General features: G+C 59.6%; 1 protein-coding gene and 1 long non-coding RNA gene across 6 annotated transcripts in view; both read right to left on the bottom strand.

Annotated features, from left to right (window-relative positions):
* The window catches only part of STK32C (serine/threonine kinase 32C), an 89373-nt gene that overhangs the window by 43273 nt on the left and 23502 nt on the right, over positions 1-22598 (bottom strand). For 3 of the 5 annotated variants that reach the window (XR_012510031.1, XM_074373356.1, XM_074373355.1), the window contains exon 2: positions 6281-6373. The exons of the other annotated variants lie outside the window; for them this stretch is intronic. Coding sequence is in view for 2 of the 3 variants with exons in the window: in XM_074373356.1 (XP_074229457.1) it covers positions 6281-6373 (93 nt within the window). In the remaining variant the exon portion in view is untranslated. The remainder of the gene's footprint in view (positions 1-6280; positions 6374-22598) is intronic. 5 annotated transcript variants of the gene reach the window in all.
* Positions 1518-4060, bottom strand: LOC141579051 (uncharacterized). Its single transcript, XR_012510027.1, has 2 exons — positions 2114-4060; positions 1518-1891 (listed from the first exon to the last, which is right to left on the bottom strand). It is a non-coding gene; the product is annotated as an uncharacterized LOC141579051 (long non-coding RNA).

Genomic DNA, 22598 nt, shown 5'->3' with positions numbered 1-22598 from the left:
ATCGCACACAAGCTCCCTGCCTGGGTTCCCCAGCTGGTCCGATCCACACGGAGGTGCAGGCCGGTCCACACCACGCCTGCAGCACCCGGAGCCTCTGACATGGGAAAAAGGAAGCACGTACAGGGTCCCGGTGCCCAGTTCTGTTCCAGCAAATCAACCCCACGCAGGTGCAACCGACACCCCCACCCTGAGGCTGGAACACAGTGAGGCCCAGGAACACCCACCGTTCGGGCATGCATTTGTGGGAAAGGCTTTTAAAACTTAAGGGAATCGTGGCCCCCAGACCCGGCTGGTGGCTGCCTGGAGCAGAGCACAGCAGCGGGGTGGCTGGTCAAGTCCCAGCTCGGGCTGCACGAGTCCACGCCGAGATGAGACCGTTAACAGAGGGAGACATCACGGGCACACGGGGCCGAGGTGGTGCTGGACTCAGAGCCGGGTGTGGCTGCAGACGTGGGCGCGGGGGCCAGAGGAAGCAGGCGGGGTGAGGGAGGGAGGAGAGGGAGCAGGTACCCGGTTCGGGTAACTGGAAGTGCTCCTGTGACACTCGGACCCGAAGGGGTGACGTGAACTAGCCCGGAGGTGGAAAGGACTCCAGTGCCCATCAGCTCGGGATGGAGGCACGCGAGGTGGTCTGTCCACACCCGGGATATCACTCAGCCATCAAAGGGGTGCAGCGCCGACCCTCGTCGGGGGGCGGATGGACCTGGAGGGCGTCACACTGAGCGAGAGCAGCAGAACACCGACACCGCGGTGCTCAGGTCACGTGCTGGGCAGTCCAGCTCAGGAAGCAGAGACGGCGGCTGCCCGGGAGGGCGTGGCTGCTGCCCGTGTGGGATCCTCTGGGGCAGTGACAATGCCTTGGAACCAGACACCACACTGGAATGCACTTTAAAGTGGCGAATTTTACGTGAATCTCACCTCGATAAAAAAATTCATTTTATTTAACAAGTGACTCCCGAGCGAATCAGGTCTGTGCGGGACACACGCGGGTTTCCTACTCAAGGTGATCGCGCGGGGTGGAGGCGAGGGCAGGACAGTCATTAACCTTGTTCCTTCTGGATGGAAAAGGTAAGATTCACGTGTGCAGCCAAGGCAGCTTTGCTCTGACATTCACCGATGCTAAATTCACAAAAACCCAGCCTCATCCATCAAATCTCTATTTTATTTATATTCAGCCTAGTTTCAAAAAAGGACTGGAGGCAGCAACCCATTTCCTGGACCCATCTCTGCAGCAGAGCAGCGGGTTCTGTCTGGAAAGACGGGGGGTGTGTGGAGGGGGCCAACAGGACAGCCGACCTCCCCCCAGAAGGAGCCCGGCCCACGAAGCTGGCCCCCAGCCCTGCCTCCCACCGCGGCCCCAGCTCTCCGCGGCCCGCACACCCGGTCACGCCTTCCAGGCCCGTTTTGCTTCGTCAAGATGTAAAACATGTGCTCTCTAAAAGTCACTATTAAGGACGTGAAAAATAAACCTGGGTTGTGACCAGATTATGTAAGTAATAAAATGACAGAACACCCAGTTTAAAAACAGGCAGAGACATCGACAGACCGTTTACAGAGGAGGACATACACCAAGGCCAAGGGGCACCGGAAACCACGCGCGACGTCCTCAGACACCAGGCGAGGCACCACGGCCCCCACCTGGTGGCCGGTGAGGGGCGGACAGCACTGTGCCCGCTGGACGGGGAACAGTCCACCCAACACGTGCTGGTGGGAACAGAACATGTCGCTTTGGAAAACTCGTTGGCAGCCTCTTACAAAGCCACACACACCCCGACGGTGCCACCAGGCAGTCAGTCCCTACTCACCCCAGAGAAACCAGACGTCTACACAGGAATGTTCTTTGCAACCTTGTACCTAATAGCCACATCCTGCAACCAACCCAAACGTCCATCTGCAGGAGAGTGGACGAAGAGGCTGAGCTGTGCCCGTACAGAACAGGGCTCGGCGATTTTCTTCTAAGAAAGAACAAACTACTGATACGTAACAAGACGGATGGGTCCCCGAAACACTGCACTGAAGCCAGACTGAAAGGCGCACATAGTGTGGCTCTGATTACGGACGCTCAGGGCAGGCACGACTACTCCCTAGTGACAGGAACAGCGTCAGGGCTCACCTCTGGGCGCGGGGAGGGGCCCGCCTGGAACAGCGGGGGGCCTCCAGGCGGGTGGAGATGTTCCGTTTCTGGGCGGGGTCTTGGTTACATGGGTGGACACGTTTGTCAAAACTCATCAGCAATACGCACTTTAGCACAATTTTCGCTCAGTGAAAATACACAGAACACGTATTATGAGCATTTCGTGGAGGGGGACTTTGAGGCATCCAATCTGCTCTGTTGCAGGAGAGAGTTGTTCACCGCCTGAGAGCAGGAGTCTAAGGACCAGAGAGGTTCAGTGATCTGCCCTTGTCACAGGGCCAACAAGCGGGGCGTCCGGGTCAGAACCCAAGTCTCAGGGTGGGGGATGGTGCTGCAAAGGGGGGCGAGTTCACAGTGGGGCTGGGGAGCTGGCTAGAAGTGCTTCTGGGGGACAAGGGTGCCTGCAGTGGGCTCGGCTGACGGGAAGGGGCTCCAAGGAGCACAGGACATCGCCTGAGCTCACGGCACGTGAGCAGCCTGGGGGCCTGGGCTTCACGGGGAGAGAGGCTGTGGGCACAGGCCGGGGGCACCCGCTGTCTGCCAGGCACCAGTGAGCCCCGGGAGCGGGCGGCCGGGCAGGAGGCCCTATCCAGCCCCGCCACCGGGGAGCAGGCACAGCTGCCGTCCCGCCCTCACAGGAGCAGGCTGACTCTGAGACCGCTCGGCCAGCAGCATCCTGGGTGACCCCACGCAGCCCAGGGCTCAGCTCAGGACCAGCCTGGGCCCCGCGGGATCCCACAGGCTGTGCCCACCGAATGTCGCACACTTGGGGCTTCCCAGCCCAGCCCCAGGCCTCCCTGGTCCCCTTATCCCCAACGTGGCGTCTCTGGCCAGTGACTCACGCGCCCCGGGCTCAGTCTGGTCAGGGCAGACTAGGCGAACCAGGGGACCACGCCCCTCCAGAAGCGGAGCGCTCGGTGAGGGCGCTGGGCTCCTGTTGGGTCCCTTGTAACCTGGCCCAAATGGGAGGCGTTTGGCCAGGACAGAAGTCACTCTTCCTCTGGAGCTCAGTGACACACCTCAGACCACACCTGTGTGCGCGTGTGTCTGTGGTGTGCCTGCATAGCTGGGGGCACAGAGGTCCGGCACAAGGCCTCTTCGAGTGGCTGTGCTGAGCGCCAGCCCCAGGTCTGACAGACACATCCTGCCCGGAGCCTGCATGCTGCCCCGGGGTCCGGGCAACTTCCAGGCTGTGGGAAAAAGACGCAGCCGAGCCGCGTCCTCCCCTGGGGACCTCGGGCGTCCTCGGAGGCGCTGCGGGAGGGGCGGTGGTGCGGGGAAAAGCGTATTGAGGCGAGTATGGGGCCTCGAGGCCGTGTACCAGCCCCCTGCCCTGCCGGGAGCCGCCTCCTCCCGCGCCTCCTCCGGCCCCGGCTGCTGGGCCTCAGGCTGGCTGACGGGTGGGTTTACCCACTAAGGTGCAAAGGCCACTGGCTGAGCTGACAAGAGCGGACAGTCTCACTCCTGCCTGTCCGCTCACAAAGCAGCGGGACCGCAGGCGGCCGCCGTGCCCCCAGCACCTGGGAGCGCCCTGGCCCCCCACGCAGAGCCCCGCACCTTTACCTAAGCCTCACCGAGTCAGTCAGGCCCTCTAACGGCTTTCGAGCAAACAGGTGGGATTTTCGAAGGAGCATCTATGTTGGCTAAATGGCCTCACCCTGAGGGTGGCCTCCAATCAAAAGAGGAAGCTCTTTGCCCCAAAAGGTGCTCTGAGTCCCTGGCAGATCCAGGTTGGGGTGACTGCGGTGCTGCCGGGGGACTCAGACAAGTACCCCTGCAGCACCAAGCCCAGTCCTCAGCACCTAACAGGGGCTTGTTGGAAGACTGAATGAGTGAGTAAGCGAATGAATGAATGAGCAAATGGCTGAGCGAACGAGTGACTGAGCGAAAGAAGAATCGCAGAGCCGCCCCCCCCGCACTGGCCTCGGCCCCCTCCCAGGGCCCCCTCCGAGGGCCCTCCTCCCAGGGCCCCCCTCCCAGGTCTCCCCTCCAGGGCCCCCTCCCAGAGCCCTCCCCTCCCAGGGCCCCCTCCGAGGGCTCCCCTCCCAGAGCCCCCTTCCCAGGGCCCCCCTCCCAGAGCCCCTCCCCTCCCAGGGCCCCCTCCGAGGGCTCCCCTCCCAGGGCCCCCCTCCCAGGGCCCTCCTCCCAGGGCCCCCTCCCAGGGCTCCCCTCCCAGAGCCCCCTTCCCAGGGCCCCCCTCCCAGAGCCCCTCCCCTCCCAGAGCCCCCTTCCCAGGGCCCCCCTCCCAGAGCCCCTCCCCTCCCAGAGCCCCCTTCCCAGGGCCCCCCTCCCAGAGCCCCTCCCCTCCCAGGGCCCCCTCCGAGGGCTCCCCTCCCAGAGCCCCCCTCCCAGGTCTCCCCTCCAGGGCCCCCTCCCAGAGCCCCTCCCCTCCCAGGGCCCCCTCCGAGGGCTCCCCTCCCAGAGCCCCCTTCCCAGGGTCCCCCTCCCAGAGCCCCTCCCCTCCCAGGGCCCCCTCCGAGGGCTCCCCTCCCAGGGCCCCCCTCCCAGGGCCCTCCTCCCAGGGCCCCCTCCCAGGGCTCCCCTCCCAGAGCCCCCTTCCCAGGGCCCCCCTCCCAGAGCCCCTCCCCTCCCAGAGCCCCCTTCCCAGGGCCCCCCTCCCAGAGCCCCTCCCCTCCCAGGGCCCCCTCCGAGGGCTCCCCTCCCAGAGCCCCCTTCCCAGGGCCCCCCTCCCAGGTCTCCCCTCCAGGGCCCCCTCCCAGAGCCCCTCCCCTCCCAGGGCCCCCTCCGAGGGCTCCCCTCCCAGGGCCCCCCTCCTAGGGCCCTCCTCCCAGGGCCCCCTCCCAGGGCTCCCCTCCCAGAGCCCCCTTCCCAGGGCCCCCCTCCCAGAGCCCCTCCCCTCCCAGGGCCCCCTCCGAGGGCTCCCCTCCCAGAGCCCCCTTCCCAGGGCCCCCCTCCCAGGGCCCCCCTCCCAGGGCCCCCTCCCAGGGCTCCCCTCCCAGAGCCCCCTTCCCAGGGCCCCCCTCCCAGAGCCCCTCCCCTCCCAGAGCCCCCTTCCCAGGGCCCCCCTCCCAGAGCCCCTCCCCTCCCAGGGCCCCCTCCGAGGGCTCCCCTCCCAGAGCCCCCTTCCCAGGGCCCCCCTCCCAGGTCTCCCCTCCAGGGCCCCCTCCCAGAGCCCCTCCCCTCCCAGGGCCCCCTCCGAGGGCTCCCCTCCCAGGGCCCCCCTCCTAGGGCCCTCCTCCCAGGGCCCCCTCCCAGGGCTCCCCTCCCAGAGCCCCCTTCCCAGGGCCCCCCTCCCAGAGCCCCTCCCCTCCCAGGGCCCCCTCCGAGGGCTCCCCTCCCAGAGCCCCCTTCCCAGGGCCCCCCTCCCAGGGCCCCCCTCCCAGGGCCCCCTCCCAGGGCTCCTCTCCCAGGTGGCCCCTGCTGACCTGACAGTGTGCTTGGGCGACTTATTTTTTAAGATCCGTGGAATTTTGAAAATACGTAGGGAACCCAACCATCTGCAAGATGAATGGAGTGTTCAGGCTGGAGTTGAGGAGAGAGTTGCCCTGGGTCGGCCACCCTGGGGGCCTCCGTACAGGACAGGACAGGACGGGATGGGGCAGGACCAGACCTCGCCAGGGCGGCCAGAGGAGGGCAAAAGCGGGAGGCAGGTTTCTGCCCGGTGAGCTAAGACCTCACAGTTCCAGTGCCGGCTTCCCTAGAACTGCCTGGCCGCCCCCGCGAGCTGCCCATCCCAGGTGTGGCCACCTGAGACCACGACGCCGACCAGGCTGGAGCTCAGCGGAGGGGACGCCTCCCCTGGTGCGAGGGGCCAGAGCAGAGGGACTGGCGCACGTGGTGGGGGCCCTCCCTGCCTGGGGAGCAGCTGACAGCCAGCCCCAGTGCAGTGTGCCCTCATGCAAGGGCAGCTGGCGTCTTAGTCCCACGCTGGTCCCACGCTGCGTTTGGATAAACAGAAGAAATGCAGGGATTGTTAAGGAAAAGTTGCTATTTTAAATTCCACCTCACAGTAAGTGCGTGGTTTTATTTCAGACCTTCTCTTTAAAAAGAAATTTGCATATGTTTTTGATGGAAAGTGGATATTTAAGTTTCAATAAACCACATGGTTGCTTGTCTTGCAGGAGAGGGGTGGTGACAAAGCCTTTTAGCAGCCTGCGGCGGCCACACCACCTAGAGGACGCTTACCCGAGGCTGCAGACTTCATGGAGCCTGGCCACTGCCCTGGTCCAGATGAGGCCACCCCAAGCCCACAGGCACTGGCCCGCCTGCAGGATGAACCTGGGCAAACACAGAGCAGAGCGTCACGGCCAGAGCAGGAGCACGCCGGTCAGCACATGCGTTCTCCCCACCTCTGTGCCGTCGCTGGCCAGGACCAGCTGCCCTCCCACTCCCCAGAGGACCTCCCAGCCAGCGGGGGGCAGCTGCACCTCAGAGGAGGGCCATTTGAGGTGACAGCCACGGCAGGGGCCCTAAGAAATCAGCCCTGGGCCCCCAATTCCCGAGGACCCACCTCCACACAACAGGGCCCGGCTGATGCACAAACCACGCCGGCTTCCTAGAGGCGCGAGGGGAGCCCAGGCGCCAAGGGCGCTGTCCCGGGTGCTGTCCCAGCGCTGCCCAGCCGCGCCACCCTCCAGGGCCCACGGGGAAGAGTGCGGGGAGCAACCGTAACGGTGCGGTGGGTGTGGCAGGCGCGAGGGGCCTGCGGTCCACCCTTCGGGAGAGCACGGCCTGGCCTGGCTTTGGAGAAGTGGTCAATTTATCGGCATCCGAGCACGGGGAGGGGGGCCGACAGTTTACTCCAAAAGCCCATCAGAGTCTCAGATCCATCTATTCCGCCTCATTTCCTCCAACGACGTGATCTCACAGTGCCGGCAAACCGCCGAGTGGCCAGCGTCCAACACGGCCCCGAGCTGCTCACCCACACCCGGGACTCCAAGTCGGACGGGCTTCCTGTGCCTCCTCTGGGCTCAGTCTCCCCAGGAGACCCTCAGAGACCCCCCCATAAGAGATGCATCAGGCTCCAACCAAAGTCCCCCCAGGCCCGTCCGTCCCTCCCTGCTCCTCCCTCCTGCTTCCCTGCGAGGAGGCAGAGGTGCCCCCACTTGGGTGGGGAGAGGGGAGGTTACGGGGACGTCTGTGTGGGAAACGCAGGCTCCCCGGCCCTCTCTGGGCTGTGGCGTCTCTGTGGGTGGGAAGGAGCTTGTGTGCAGCCGAGAACACCCAGAACACCCGCGTCTGCTGCCCCCGCGCCTCGTCCTGTCTCACACAGACCCGCACCCCAAGTCTGGACGCCATTTTCTGATGGCTAATTTTTCCAATCCCCAAAAATATCAGAAGGTGGATGTATAGCTAGAAAACAGTACAGAGACTGCTGGGAAAACAACGCGCAAGGAAAGATGCAAGAAGCTGATTTTTAAAGAGAGTCACGAAACGCCGAAAAGCTGAGGTGTCTGAGGCCAGCAGGTGGCGTCGCCCACGGCCCGCAGACGGAGCCCTGCCCCAGGCCTTGGCACAGGACAGGGGTCCGGGCCTCTACCCTGAGCTGGTTGCGAGGCATTTAAATGGGGTCCCGGGTGCCGGTTAGATGCAGTCGGAGCCTTCCCCACACACACGCACACGACGTCTCTGACCCGGGCACAGCTGCCCGAGTGACCAGGCTGGTCCACAGCCCGATGGCTCACAGCAGACACCCCCAGGGATCGAGGACACAGCCGGCCCCCCCTCTCTAACCACCCTCTTCCGGATCAAGAGGCTGGATTACCATCCTGGCAAAGGGGTGTGTCTATTTCTGGCCAAACTTGAATAGAATTGAGCAAAGATATGATTTTCAGACAGAGCACGAGGCTTCTGTTCTCTTGGGGGCTTCCAAAAATAAAGAGTCGAAGAACCGAGCAGAGCCAGGAGTCTGCATCCTCGGGGACGTTCTAGTTTGTTGTTTCCAGGACAAAAACCCACATGGCGCGCAGAGGGGGTGGCCGGACTGCAAGACGGTCCCGGAGAGCTGCACGGAGAGGACCGGGCCCACCCTGCTTGCGCAGGCCTGGGCACAAAGCAGGCCGCAGCCCGCGCCCTTTCCCGCACAGGGAGGCGGCAGGCTGGGGCTCGCTAGGACCCAGACCCTCAGTAGTGTCGGCGTCCTGCCTCACCTGCGGCCCCAGCGGGCTTCTTCTCGTGAGGATACCCTGGGCCTGGAGAGCCGGCCCGACCCCCGCTGGCCTCCACTGGACGGAGGGCTGAGACCCTGAATCGCCTGCTGGCCCACATCCCCTCAGGACATCCCCCAAACACACACAGTGAATTCATAGGAGCTCTAGGGACGAGTGAGCGCATGTATCTGTAATTCTGGAGCAAGAGGTGCCCTTCTAAGGAGGAAGCAAAGCCCAGAAGCACAAAGGGAGACTACTTGTCAGATGGGTTGACCTTAATCCTATAAACATCAGAAGCTTCTGTGTAGAGAAAAAGTAGCCCAATTAAAAAAATCAGAACAGTGCAAACTGGGAGAAGGTATCTGCAATAAATACGACCAAACCAAGGGCAAATCTCCTTGAATCCCAGCAAACCCACACACAGCGAGGAAGCCAAGCCAACAGAAAAAGGCCGAGGCCCTGACGGGCCGGTCACTGTGACACTCGGGGGTCAGACCCAGGACGGTGTCCCCCTCACTCCACCAACGCAGCACGGAGACGCGCCCGGCCTCCGCCTGTGCTGGAGGCGGCGGGGAGGCTGGCTCACCCCAAGCCACTGCGGCGGCGAGTGGGGGCCCTGCCGAAGCGACAGCGACCAGCGTGGGGGCACTCGCTCTTTAAGGCCACAGTGCAGCTGCTGTGAATTCCATGTCAGTGACGCACGACGTTCATCGAGACCAACATGCAGTGACATTCACAACTTACACCTGCAGACCAGACAGCCCCAAGACAGCCCAGGGGCCCGTGACCGGGGTGGGAACACCCTCCAGTGAGCGGTAAACAGACTGCTGTGCAGACGCCACGTGGCGTGTTGTTCACTGTGTAGACTGCAGACAATGGGTGTTGTCAAGTGGAATACTGTGTAGACCTTAAAATCCAGGGGGACAAAAAGACGCCATGAAGCTTTTGTAAAAGCCCAGAATTCCCCGGACACGACAGTCTGTTCCTGTAAACCAGGACCTCCACGCTGGCGGCACACGCGTGTAGAGACGCACGCACACGCGTGTGACACAGCTTCACTGTCCATCCCCTAGTCCTCTGGGCGTTTGAGTATCTGAACCTGGAACGTGAATTACTTTTTTATCCCAGTAGAGATGATCTGCGTGTGAGATTATGGGCTATTTTTGGTTTTCTTCTTTATACTTCTCTATTTTATTTTTTTTAAAGCCTTTTAAATGAGATACAGAAACAGCCCCAGCTGTCCCTTACTTCACCAGACCACCCCTACTGGGCGAAAGAATCCACCTGCCAACTCGCGTCTTCGGGGACGCAGACCCGTGTTTCTCATGCTCGTATGAGTGACTTTTTTTTAAAAAGTTAAAAAAAAATTTTTTCCTTACATTTTTTTTTTGTTTGTGGGGTTTTTTTTTGGGGGGGGTGTGGTAATTAGGTTTATTTATTTATTTATTTGTTTATTTAATGGAGGTACTGCGGATTGAACCCAGGACCTCGAGCATGCTGAGCACGCTCTGCCACTGAGCTATACCTTGCCCTTACAAGAATGGCTTTTTTTAAATAAAAGAACAAAATATTCTCATACAGCCCCAAGGATATCCTCCTGGAACCTGACCTGGAAAGCACTGGAAACACTGTCTAAAGAAATTAAAATCTTACCCCAAGAAGAGGGCTTCTGGGGCAAAATGAGCAGATGGGAGGTTCTCGCCCTGCAGCAGCTGGTCAGGCGGCTTTCAAGGCCACCGTCCAGGGAAGCCCCTTCTCCCGGTGCTCGGGCCCTTAGGGTTGGCTCAGGGACCACGCAAGCCTCAGTCCCCAGCGGGAGAAGCTGGGCGGCTATCTCAGCCCGAGCAGGGACGGAGGGAGGGGGCCAGACATCCCCGTGAGGCCGGAGCCGCGGCCAGGCCATCGTCTGACCGCATCCTGCGGACCCAGCCGAGGCGAAGCCCCGGCCACACACGCGCAGCCGCACGCACTGGGCCGGCGGGGGAGGGGTGCTGGGCTGCACCCGCAGCCACGCTGTGCTCAGAGAGACACGTGGAGCCCAGCTCAGCGGGGCCTGTGGCCGCAGCAGCCGTGAGGGCCTCGCAGAACCACCCACCACTGCTCCCAAAAAAAAAGCAGATTCACGCCACCCCCTCCCCAGGCCACGTGTCCCTGGGACAGCCAACGCGCCAGCTGGGACCGAAAAGGCTCCCGTGTCACCTTCCCCAGGTGTCGGGCGCTGCCGCCCTCACGTGGGGAGCAACACCCCGAGACAGCCGCGCGACGAGGGGCCCACGGGCAGCAGTGCCCAGCCTGCCCTTGTGCCCGAGAGCCTTTGCTGCTTATTTAACTGACGGCCTCAGGCTGGGGGTGGGGGTGGTAATGTGCACGGAAGCCCCCACCTGAGGGAAAAAGAGTAAAGCCGATGACTGTTAGGAAGAGGCAGCAAAGGGCATTCTGATGGCGCAGCTGCCCTGTGACGAGACGAGGGGCCATCGGTTACATGTCCTGACCACCAACTGCCTCTCCTCGCTGGAACTCAGCCATGGAGGTGACTCTGCTGCTCCTGTTTTGTCACCAGAGGGAAGGGAGACAAGCCAGCGGGACCATATCCAGCCCCGAGCCCACCCCTCGGAGGCAGGCCCTGCCCCGAGCTCGCAGGGTCAAGGGAGCCCAGGCCCTTCGCTCCCCCACAAAGGGCCACCACCAGCACAGACCCCCACACAGGCGGCAGACCAGGCATGGCATCCAGGGGAGCGAATGGTGAGGCCTGGGCAGAGCGGGTGGGCGCCCTGCGGTGGGGGGCAGGGCCGGACTGGGCACCCGGGAGTCAGCCAAGGCCGTGGACCCAGAGTGACGCCCGCCCATGTCAGCATCTGCAGACCCTGCGAGGCAGCCCTGGGAAGGCCCTCCCCACCCCGCGCCGCACGGCTCAGGGATAAGCGCAGAGACGCGCAAAGGCTGGAGGCACTCGGAGGGGCCTGCAGGACATGGGCAGAGCAGACTGGCGCAAAGGGGCTACTAGAAAATAAGAAGTGTCACTGAGGCACAGAGGTTTTGAGGATCGAAGGCTGAGCAGCGTCCCAGGCAGGCTTTCCCAGCTGTGCCACCCAGCAGCCTGGACACCCCTCCCCTGGGGCTGAAATGGGCCAGAGACCCCCGGAAGGGAGGGCACTCATGGTGATGGGAGCTCCTGGCCCATGCTGAGGGAGGGTCTGGCCTCGGGAAGGGGCCACCCCTACCCCCCTGGGCACAGAGGAAGCAGGTGAGGAGCAGTTTGCTCCCTGGAAAAGCTGGGAGGGTCCGGCTGGCTTTCCGCATCGTGGCGTCTGCTGCAGAGCCGAGGCAGCTGGAGGAGTGGAGGGTGCAGACGGAGGCTGTCATGGAGATGACCCCGCGCGACAGCGAGGGGCTTGTGCAGTGACAGCACACGGTCTGGCTCCGCGGTGGTGGTGACAGTGTGGAAGCAACCAGCTGTCGCCTCCCACCTCTCCTCCCCAGGGCCCCAGATGGCGCCCACTTCTCCCAGACTGGTGCCCAGCAGGCCCTGCCCAGCCCCCACCACAGCCAGTGGCCAGGTGCCCAAAGGAGCAGAGGGTGCAGCACCCCGCAACCGTCAGCCGTGATGAGGGAGCCCACAGCGCCGACCAGTACCTGTCTGGCTACAGAAAACGCTCCTCTTTGTCACAGATTCTCCAAATCTGGGACTTGCCGTTGAGGACTTTTCGGGCATCTGCAGCCTCCAGCCCCACTGGCCAAACGAAGCGCAGCATCTCATGGGCCCAGGGGCATGGCGTTAAAGGGGCGACTTCACCAACCAGGCCCGAGACCACCCAGACCCGACACCTGTTGCCAGGAGGGTCTGCCAGGGGTGCCGGGCCGAAAGAGGAGGCTCAGATGTCAGCCTCAAGCCCAGGAGGTGGTGGCTGGAGGTGGGGCACACAGGACGGTGCAGGTGCTGGGCAGCGCAGCCACCCACGCAGACACCGCTGACCATGCGGGCCTTTCCATCCAGATAAACCACTCAGGGGCTGCAGCTCTGGGACCCCCCACCCCAAAGGCCCAGGGGAAACTCAGCGTAGATCCCCAGATTTAAGGGCTGGGTGCTCAGTGAACAGCTCCCCCCACAAGGGGCTTATGTTCTAACATGGGGACACTGACGATAAACAGTTAATAGGTGGGATAACAAATGGAAAAACAGAAAAACAGCACGACTGTAGACTTCAACATACAGTTACACTAAAGCAAATGGATTAACATTCCAATTACAAAGCAGTCATTTTCAGACTGGAGTTTAAAAAGCAAGCATCAGCCATGTGTTATTTATAAAGGAACCACATTCCACGGAAGGTACCGGCGAGAGGTGAAGGGTGGAGACCAACCAAAGAAAGTGGGGCAGCAGCCACGTTACTATCAAAGCAGGCCTGAGGCCAAGGAACATTACCAGGCGTTTCCTAAGGATAAAAGATTCAGATCGTCCCGGACACAGCAGCACCAAGCGTACATGCAGCCAAATACACGAGGCAAAGCCAACCGGACAAAAGGAAGAAACGGACTAACCAACAGGGCTGGAGATTTCACCATCCCTCTCTGTTACTGACAGACAGAAAAAAAAAGCAGAGAGAGAAAACACAACACTGGCAGGAGTGAAGCGAGGCATCACTACAGACATTAAAAGAAAAGTAACCTCCTTGTGCCAACAAACACAGCAACCTGGACGAAACGGACAAGCTCCATCCTCCAAGGACGGGTCACCAACACTAACACGAGAAGACACGGAAAATCTAAACACCCCATATCTATCAACAAAATCAAGTTTGTCACTAAAATCTCCCCACAGAGAAAACTCCAGGCTTAGACGGCGTCACTGGTGAAAGCCAGCAGCTGTGTAGTGGAGAAACAGCACCAACCCACATAAACTTCTTCAGAAAACGGAGGAGAGGGGACACTGCCAGTCCGTTTCACGGGGCTGGCCTACACCTGACGCCAAAACCAGACAAGGCCACTACAAGAAAAGAAAACCTAGACCAATATCCCTAACGAGCATCAATGCAGGAATCATGAAGTATTAGCACGCTGAGTCCAGCAGTATCTAAAGATGAACCGAAGGATGCAAGACTGGTGGACCGTCCAGAAGTCAGTCAGGGCGACTTACCACGCTGGCTAAATGAGGGCGGTCATCTTCCCAGGTACGGATAAAAGCATCTGACGAAATTCAACAACCATTAATGACTCAAAAACAAAAAAAAAACTCCGCACAGGAGGAAGAGGAGACGTCCTCAATCTGATAAGGCAATCTTTGAAAAAGCTCAGCTGACATTACACTTAATGGTGGAATATTGAACGCTTTCCCCCTAAGAGCAGGAAAAAGGCAAGGCTGTCTGCCCCCACGGCCTCTATTCAACATTGGGCTGGAGGTCCTAGACAGCATAAAAAAGCATAAAGTTGTAAAAAGGAAGAAGTAAACCTGTCTTTGCCCACAAATGACACAACAGTGGCGTAGAAAACCCTAGGAAGTCTACAATCAGAGACCAGAATAGGGTGATCAGCATGGTTTCAGGATACAGTCAATACACAGCAACTTATTTTTTAGACCCATAAACACGTAGGGATAAATGAAGTGTGTGCAGCCCCTGCGCACTGAAAATCATGAAGCCGTGCTGATAGAAATTAAAGACCAGAACGGCATGCCACTCCACGCTCCTGGACTGGAAAACTCAGAAGGTTAAGAGATCCGTTCTTTTTGAATTGATCAGTAGTCTCGTGTGACCCCAATCAGTGTCTCAGCCAGCTCATTCTAGGAACTGACAAACTGATTTTAAAATATATACAGGAAGGCAAAGAATCTAGAAGAGTCAAAACAATTCTGAAAAAGAAGAACAAAGTTGGAGGGCAAACACGTTTGCTTCCAAGACCGGCTATAAAACCAGGACAATCAATACAGTGTGGTTTTGGTGTAAAGTCAGACAGACAGGCCAACGGGACAGAAGAGAGTCCAGAAATAGACCCATGATCATAAGTTCAACTGACTTTCAGGAAAGATGCTAAAGGACTTCAGTGGGGGAAGGATGGTCATTTCAACAAGTGGTGCCGGATCAGACAGACATCATGTTGCGGAAGGAGGAGGAGGGATGGGGAGAGAACCTTGGCCCTTTCTATTTGTCAATACAAAAGTCAACGTGAAATGGAACATAAACAAAAATTAACAGCTGAAGCTATAAAAATTCTAGAAGAAAATAAAGAAAAAAAACCTTTGTGATCAAGAGTTAGGCAGATTTTCTAGAAAGTACACAAAACGAACAAGCCATAAAGGAAGGACTGAGTCACCAAAATTAAAAACTTCTCCTTTTCCAGAATCACCATTGAGAACTGAAAGGAATGACGAGACGTGGGGCACTGCCCCTCCTCCCGCGCGGCAGCTCTGGCACGTGATCAGATTGGCCAGAAAGGGGTACGGGAAAGGTCCTGGGGTGACAGAGATATTCCACACTTGAGTGCAGTGGTGGTGATCTGACTGTATACATTTGTCAAATCTCACTGAAACACATCTTTAGAATTGATTAATTTTATTTTATGTAAGTTATGCTTCAATAAAACTAATTTGAAAAATTAACTGTATTTCTATGTACCAGCAGTAAGAAAATCTAAGAACAAAACTGTAAAAATAATGCCACTTACCATAGCACCAAATAAACATAAAATACTGGGGGAGTAAATTTAATAAAAATGTACAAGACCTGCATACTGAAAATTGCAATCCACTGCAGAGAGAAACTAAAGCAGACTTAAGTAGTGGAGAGATATACCATGTTCATGGATTGGAAGACTCAATATCATTAAGCTGTCCATCCTCCCTAAAATTGACTTATGGATTTAATAGAACCTCAACCAAAATCTTAGACTATGTTTTTGTAGACATTGGCAGGCTGATTCAAAATTTGTAAGGGAATACAAAAGACCTAGAATTGACAAAGCAAATTTGGAAAATGAGCAAGGTTGGATGATGTTCACTACCTCACTTCAAGATTTACTATAAAAGCTACAAAAATAAAGATGGGGTGTCATCGGTATAAGGAAAGACAAAAAGAGCTCCCCGAAACAAACTTACACATACAGATCAACTAACTCCTGACAAAGATGCCAAAGTAACCCAGCAGAGACAGGGAGGTCTTCCCAGCGAATGGTGCTGAAGTAGCTGCTACCCCACACTCTGCACAGAAATTAATCTGAAGTTCATCCTAGACTTCAACTTGACTTTAGGGTAGATGAAAATTTCCTAGACAAGACCCAGAAATCACTAAACAGAACAGGTCACTGCGGGGATGAAGGGGAAAACCAGAGACTGGGGGAAAGCGTTCACAGCACACACCCATCCAAGGACGGGGGTCCGGGGGTTTAGAGCTCTCCTGCAGCTCAGCATGAATGCCACACACAGCACAAACGGGTGAGAGATGTGAGCTGTCACGTCACACAGTAACTGTGCAAATGGCCAGTCAGCAACTGGAAGCCATCCAAGGCCTCATCACCAGGGAAACGCAGGTGCCCCTGACACCAAGACTCCCCTTCGTTTATTTTGTTCATCACTTTCGGAGATGCCCGTTGTCTGCTAACACAGGAGGCAAACGTTTTGGAGAATGGTATAGTCCTCCACAGCCACCAGACATGGCCACGCCTGCTGGACGGAGCCTGCAGAGCCTCTGGAAAACCAGCCGGCCGCCCTGCGGCCAGAGGCGCCTACACCCCGGGCCCCACGAGCACCCCCAGAACCCAGCAGAAAGAGCAGGGCTGGGCCACGTCTGTGCCCTGCACACTCCAGAACAGCCCCTAAAGGGGACCAGCCAGTGTGACACTGGTCGGTCACAAAGCCCCCAGCTGGGGCTGGTCTCAGCACGTCCGCATCAACTCCTCCATTTTCCCTCCTGTCCAATTTAGTCAAACTCAACAAGCATTTACTGAGAGCCGCTTACGTGCACGGCCCAGAGTGAGCACAGAGTGGAGTCCAGAGTGAGCACAGCACGGCCCCGCCCTCGTGGCTTTCCTGGTGCTGGAGAGAGACCACATTTCAGCACAGGAGACCCCCTAGAGAAGGTGTCAGTGTATCGGCCTGGATCCCACACCAGGGTTCTCACCCAGAGCCACCCACCCAGGACCAGCATACCCAGGACCACCCACCCTGGGCCACCCACCCAGGGCCGCCCCCCCCAGGACCAGCACACCCAGGGCCACCCCCAGGGCCCCCAACACCCAGAAGGCCCAGGGGCAGAGGTACCATCAGTCACAGACCTGCTCCCACCCCACTCTCTTCTGAGAAGGACCTACTCCTCTGCGGGAGCACATCGCTGGTGCGTTGGCAAGATGGAAAGAGATGTGCTTAGAAGAGAGGGCACTGCTGATGGAAGTGTAATTAACAAGCCGTCTGCACCTTTCAATTAACACAGGCAGCACACGAGCAACCCTGTGGTCTCTGGAGTGTCGCTTTTTTTTTCTTTTTAATTAAAAGCAATTTGAGTTCCTTCTATAAAGGTTTCTGGAGATTCCACTGGACACATCCACTGGGTCCAAGGCGAGGACCACCCCGCCTGGCTCCAGGTGACCACTGTCCCCTCTGCTTTCTCAGCCCATGATGCTCTCCCTCCTCGGCTGCACCCGTGGGGCCCGAGGACCTGTGTCACCTCTGGGAGAGGCTGGTCGGGCAAGTCCCCACCCTCAGGAGTAATAAGCCCCAAGTCAAGCTGTACTGAACAAAGCTTACCCCCCAGCCTGCGGCACAGCTCCGGACCCACCCCGGGGCTCTGACCTCACCTGCAGCTTGGCACGGAGACTCCGGCCTGCACAGCTGGTGGGTGCAGCCGGCACGGGCCCCAGGCTGTGTGTGTGCACAAGGCGGCCATTCCTAACCCCCCGCCCCAGTGAGCTGAACGCCGGCAGCAGGAGGCACTCGGGACTCCACGGCCCTCCCACCCTAGCAGAGAAGGGCACAGGAGGCAGAGCCCACGCACGGGGTCGACCGCTGGCCTTGCCTCCCCAGCCATATCCTGGGCCTCTCCCAAGATCCAAGGCTTCCCCTGCAGGGGCCCACGGGGGCCTGCAGAGACGGAACTGCTGCGGGGCCTCAGCGGCTCCAGCTGCTGCTTCAAGATGCAGGAGTGAGAACAGGCGGGGACAGCAGCCCGGGGGGCAGCCCCACCCTGCCCGGGGCTCCCCGCACCTCCTCGGGGGGCAGCACGTGTAAGCCCAGCCACGGCGGGCGCAGCCCAGACACACACACACACGCCTGTGTCACCTGCACACGCAGGTCAGCCCCAGACCCCTAGGCGAGCCCAGGTGCCCTGAGAGCACTCAGCCAGGCCCTGGAGTTGGTGAAACCAGCCCAGAGAGGACAGGCTGTGGCTCCCGGAGCAGGGGAGCTGGGGGACCGGGGTCCCAGGCCGGACGCTGACAGCCACGGGGGCCGGTGCTTCCCTGAGCCTCATTTGGTCCCAGTAGCATCTTTCTGGCCGAGAAACCTCGGCCCGACTGTCCAAGGGCCCGGGGCTTCTGCTGCCCAGGGAGGGGGGGTCGCCCTCTGCGTGGTCTCCCAGCGCCAGCCAGGGCCCTTCCCACCGACACAGAAAGCACTGCTGAAGGAACGGTGAGCCCCGAGGCCTTGATTCTGCCGGACAGCCTCGCTGTCCGGGAGTCAGGGCCCTCGGAGCCTCTCCCTGAGGCATGCTCCTGCTCTCCCTGCACAGGCCCTTCAGAAGGTCCTCGCACACAGCCCTGCATGTCCCCTCACCCCTGTTCTCTGGCCCCTGCCCTGACCAGGCGGGGCCGAGTCACTTGGGCCACGAGATGGACCTAGGAGATAAAACCCTGCCCCGTGGGACATTCCATCTGGGGCCAGGGGCTGAGACGTGACAGATACCACAAGTGACACAGAACGCAGTCACGGGGTAAGTGCCCGGAGAAGCAAAGCAGGCGGGGGCTGGCGGGCCTGCAGGCCCCGTTTTAAAGCAGGCCTCCCAGGAAAAGGCAGCACAAAGGCTTGAGGGAGACGTGGTGGTCGGTGCTCGGGCCACATCACTGTACCACCCTGCTGCCCAGGCCCGGGGGTGGCCCTGCTGGCCTCTGGGGGGCGGGCCGTGCGATGCCCCGGGCAGGGACTGTGGGCAGATGCTCCTGGGTCTCCAGGCCAGAGTGCCGCTCAAACACTGAGGCCTCCAGTCTGGCTCCACCCTGGGGCCACACTTCACGTGGGCCAGTGGGTCGCGGATGAGCCCCTGCTGCCCCAGGATGGAAGGAGCCAGAGAGGGAGTGAGGCCTTGCCCTCCTGAACCTGGGAGAGGATGCCGCTGCAGCGAGCAGGGCCCAAGGTCACACAGACAGATGCCAGTGGCGGAGCTGGGTAGCTCAGGGCCGAGGGAGGAGACTGTGCATGCCTTGTGGAGGGCCACCCAGGTGCTGGGAGGTGGGCACAGCCAGACGCTTAGGTAGAAAGCATCACTCTAGCCTCCTGGCAGAGAATATGAGGAAGCCCCTTGAGGATGCGCTGCTCAGAGCCCATGGAGGGGAGGGGGCACAGGGAGCTCAGGGGCCGTGGAGGGTAAGGGACATGGAGAGGCCAGGGCATGTGGAGGGGAGGGGACAATAAGTAGAAGAGCGTGCCATAGAGGGGTCAAAGGGCAGCTGGAAGGGTGAGGGCATGAGGCAGCCAACAGTAGGATGCAGATGGAGGGGCTGGAACTTGATTTTGAATGTCCTAAATGTGACATGTCTGAGAGACACTGGAGTCAGAGACTGTACAGAAAAGTCTGGGATGGCGGAGGCAGGTCCGGGCTGGAGATATCAACTTGGGAGTCTTCGGCATGCGGACAGCGTCTGAAACCCTACGACTGTCTGCATGACTGAAGCAGAAAGGATAGGAGAGGGCAGGAGCCCCCGGTGCTCCAGCGTCACCGCAAGGGGAGAGCAGGAGGGTCCGCAGAGGGGCCGAGAAGTGCACATCCTGGAAGCCCTGCGAGAGGGAAACTGGAGGGGTCCAGAGTCACGTTCTGCCGAGGGTCCGGGCCAAGCAGGCTAAGAACTCGGCTTGGCCACGTGAAGAGACCTGCACAAGACCTCTGGGGCCGAGCTCTGGTGAGGCTGGAGGGCAGGACTGGGGACAGCGAGGACAAGGTGCTGTCAAGGAGTTCTGCTGAAAACGGGGAGAAAGGAACAGGGACGCAGAGTCAGGTAAAGCTTCCTCAGCGCGGGGAGCACGAGCAGGCTGCTTATTCTCTCCCCAGGTCCACGCCGAGTGCCTCCTGAACACCTGGCGCCGCGCTTCACCTGGGGACTCAGAAACGCACGGTCCACTCCTGTCCACCCTCGGGAGCCCGCGATGTGACGATTCCACAGGTACGAAATGTGAATTTTGTACCGTGCACAGTTCAGGCTCAGCCCTGGAGCCCAGGAGCCTGGACCCGCAGGCTGCGGTCCTCCCGTCCAGAGCCGGGACCTTGGACAGCTCCTCCCCAGCCCCCTGCCCGCACCCCCCACCACCACCAGAGGCCTCCTGCAGGGCCTGAGGCCTGGACGGAAACAGTCCTGGCCCTAGTCCTGTGGAGGGGCCTGGGGCAGGCTGGGACACGGGGCAGGGAGGGCCATGTGGCAGGCGCCTGGCCTGGCCTGGCCTGGGGAGACTTCCTGGAGGTCAAGATTCCAGGCCTGAGGAGGAAATGGGCATGGGGGACACATGGCAGACACACTGGGGAGACACAGTGGGGCACAGGAGACAGGAGAAATGGCTCGGATGTGCAGTTACGTGCAGTCTGGGGCCACCAGAGAAGAGCCTGCAGCCCAGGAACCCGGGTTCCCAGATCCGGTGCTGCACGGTTCTCCCTTCAGAGCACAGGCCCTGTGGCACCCACGTCCCCTGAAGCATAACTTCCAGGTGGGGGTGGGGGGCTGGGCACTGGTGGGGCTTTTTAATATGCTTGTAAACTTCTGATTAGAGTAGAGCACGCATGCAGGAAAAGTGCAACAGGACGAGTGTCCGGCTTGAGTAACTTTTACAGAGTGGACACACCAGGCAGTCGGCAGAGTCAGGAGACAGCGTTCCCAAGGCCCTCGAGGCCTCGCGCCCCAGCCCAGGTGACACAGGCTTGACACCTGGTGGCACAGATCAGCACCTTGTGCTCCTCATACAGAATCAGCACCTGGACCTCTCACTCCCTCAGCCGTGTGCTAGGAGGCGCACCGGGCTGGGTGAAGCCACGGGGCGTTCACCCGCCGCACAGAGCAATGCGCTCCAGGAAGACGTGCGAATTCGCTTGTCCCAGGGACGCTGTGAACGCTTGGTCTGGTTCCAGCTGCTGGCAGTTACACACAGTGCCGTGTGGACTCCCAGCTGCGTCTCTGAGTGCACGTTTGGTGGGGGCTACACCTAGAAATGCAACCCTGGGCTCTAGGTGTCAATGTCCCGAGCCAAGACCACCGGAAACAGCATGAGGCTGAGCACACTGTGTACACTCGTCGCAACGAGGGAGAACAGGGGGTCTCAGGGAGTCGGGGTTTGGGCGCCTGTCCTGGCATCACAAGGGCTTAGGCCGCAGGACCCCACGCAGTCAGGAGGCTGGGGCAACTGTACGATGGGCACATTCCGCCAACCCCCACCGCCAGGGAGGCTGGAAGGGTGAAGAGTCTAGAGCTGCGACTGCAAGCCCAGCAGGCAGGACGGGGGTCTGGTCACTTGGGCCTGGACAGTGGTGGTGTCTGTCCGTGCTCAGGCGGGATGATGGAGGGTCTTGAGTTTGTCCTGACCCATCACGGTCAGAGGGGCTCGGCCTCTGTAAAATCGCTTATGTGCGACGGGAGACTGCCAGGGCCGGAAGCGAGGGCCAGGCCAGCTCCTGGATGCCAGGGGCTGCTGCGCCCTCTCCCAGGGCTCGGCTGTGCACCGGGCCTCTTCCCCACGGTGGTGTGCGCACACTCCCCCTGCCGGCTGGGAACAGGGCAGGTGCGCGGAAGTACGTGCAGCTAAGGGAAGAGACGAGGAGCAGTGGAGCCTTAAGCCAGGAGTGGTGCGGTCAGCCTGTGCTTTAAAGGGCCATCCTCCCCAGCAGCGGTGAGCACACCCACACCCAGATCTTGGTGTCTAACACCTTCCCCGATTGAAAGACCAATGGACCAATGGGCTCCTTGGAGAATTGGCCGACTCTAGGTTGGGAGCGGGTGGTTCACACGATGAGCCTGAAGCATCCTCTAGCCCCAGAAATAAGGAAGTGCCCAGAAGAAGGCAAAAACAGAGAATAGTGCGGGCAGCACGCCACAGGACACAGGGGCCCGCGGAAGAGCTCCTGAAGGCCAAAGCTGGGCCATCTGAGCACAAAACAAACTAATACCATGCAGTAGGACTGGACTGTAATGCAAAGTATAAAACAAACATCCATGAGCCACGTAGGTTTAAACAAACGCCTGAATAACAAAATAAATGGGAAGAACACACAAGTCTTCTGTGCAGAAGAATCCCAAGTAATTTTATGTAGACACCTCCCCCCAAGGGGGGCGGCCCTTGGGCCCCACCCCACAAAGTGTGGGCCCTACAGCCACTTCCTTCCGAAGAGCACAGTGTGGATGGGGGCAAAGAGTCACTTGACGGTGGAGACACCTGACACAAGCCGAGCCATGTGGCCACGGTCAGCCCCAGCGTGACGGGTCATGTTGAGAGGATGTGCCCCCAAAATGGCATGATGATTAGGACACTTTCCTGTGGTCTTCCCCTCAAAGACCCGTGACCCCGTCTAACCACTAGGAAAATGTCACACAAATCCCAGCTGAAGGATATTCTACAAAATACCTGAGCAGTTATCCTGGTCATCAGAACAAGGAAAGACTGAGAAACCGTCACAGTTCACGGGAGCCTAAGGACAGACGACTGAGTGCCCCTGGGGCCCTGGATGGGGCCTGGAACATGGAGAGGACACTGAGCAGAAACAAAGGAGATCGGAACAAACTGTGGACCTCAGTTACCAAGAGTCGTGACGACTGATCTCACGTGTCATGCTGCCTGGCCACGGGCGCCCAGATTGAGCAGCGATCCGGGTGCCTCTCCCTGTGGGGGTGTTTGCAGACGGGATCGGCCGTGGAAGCAGTGGACTCAGTAGAGTAGACGGCCCTCCCTGATGTGGGTGCCCTGCTGTCTGAGCAAAACGGCCGCTGGAGGAAGGAGGAGGGCCCCTTTCCCACTGCCGGTGGAGCCAGGACCCTCACCCCAACCTCTCCTGCCTTCAGGCTGGGAACCACTCTACAGGCTCCCCTGGGCCTCCAGCTTGCACATGGCAGGTTGTGGGACTTCTTGGCTTTGTAACAGCCTGATGCAACTCCTCAATAAATCTCCTCATATACATAAATGTAAG

Source organism: Camelus bactrianus, chromosome 11, assembly GCF_048773025.1.
Source record: "Camelus bactrianus isolate YW-2024 breed Bactrian camel chromosome 11, ASM4877302v1, whole genome shotgun sequence".
NCBI lineage: Eukaryota > Metazoa > Chordata > Mammalia > Artiodactyla > Camelidae > Camelus > Camelus bactrianus.
Note: the sequence above shows the minus strand (reverse complement) of the source record. Positions and strands in the feature narration are given on the sequence as shown.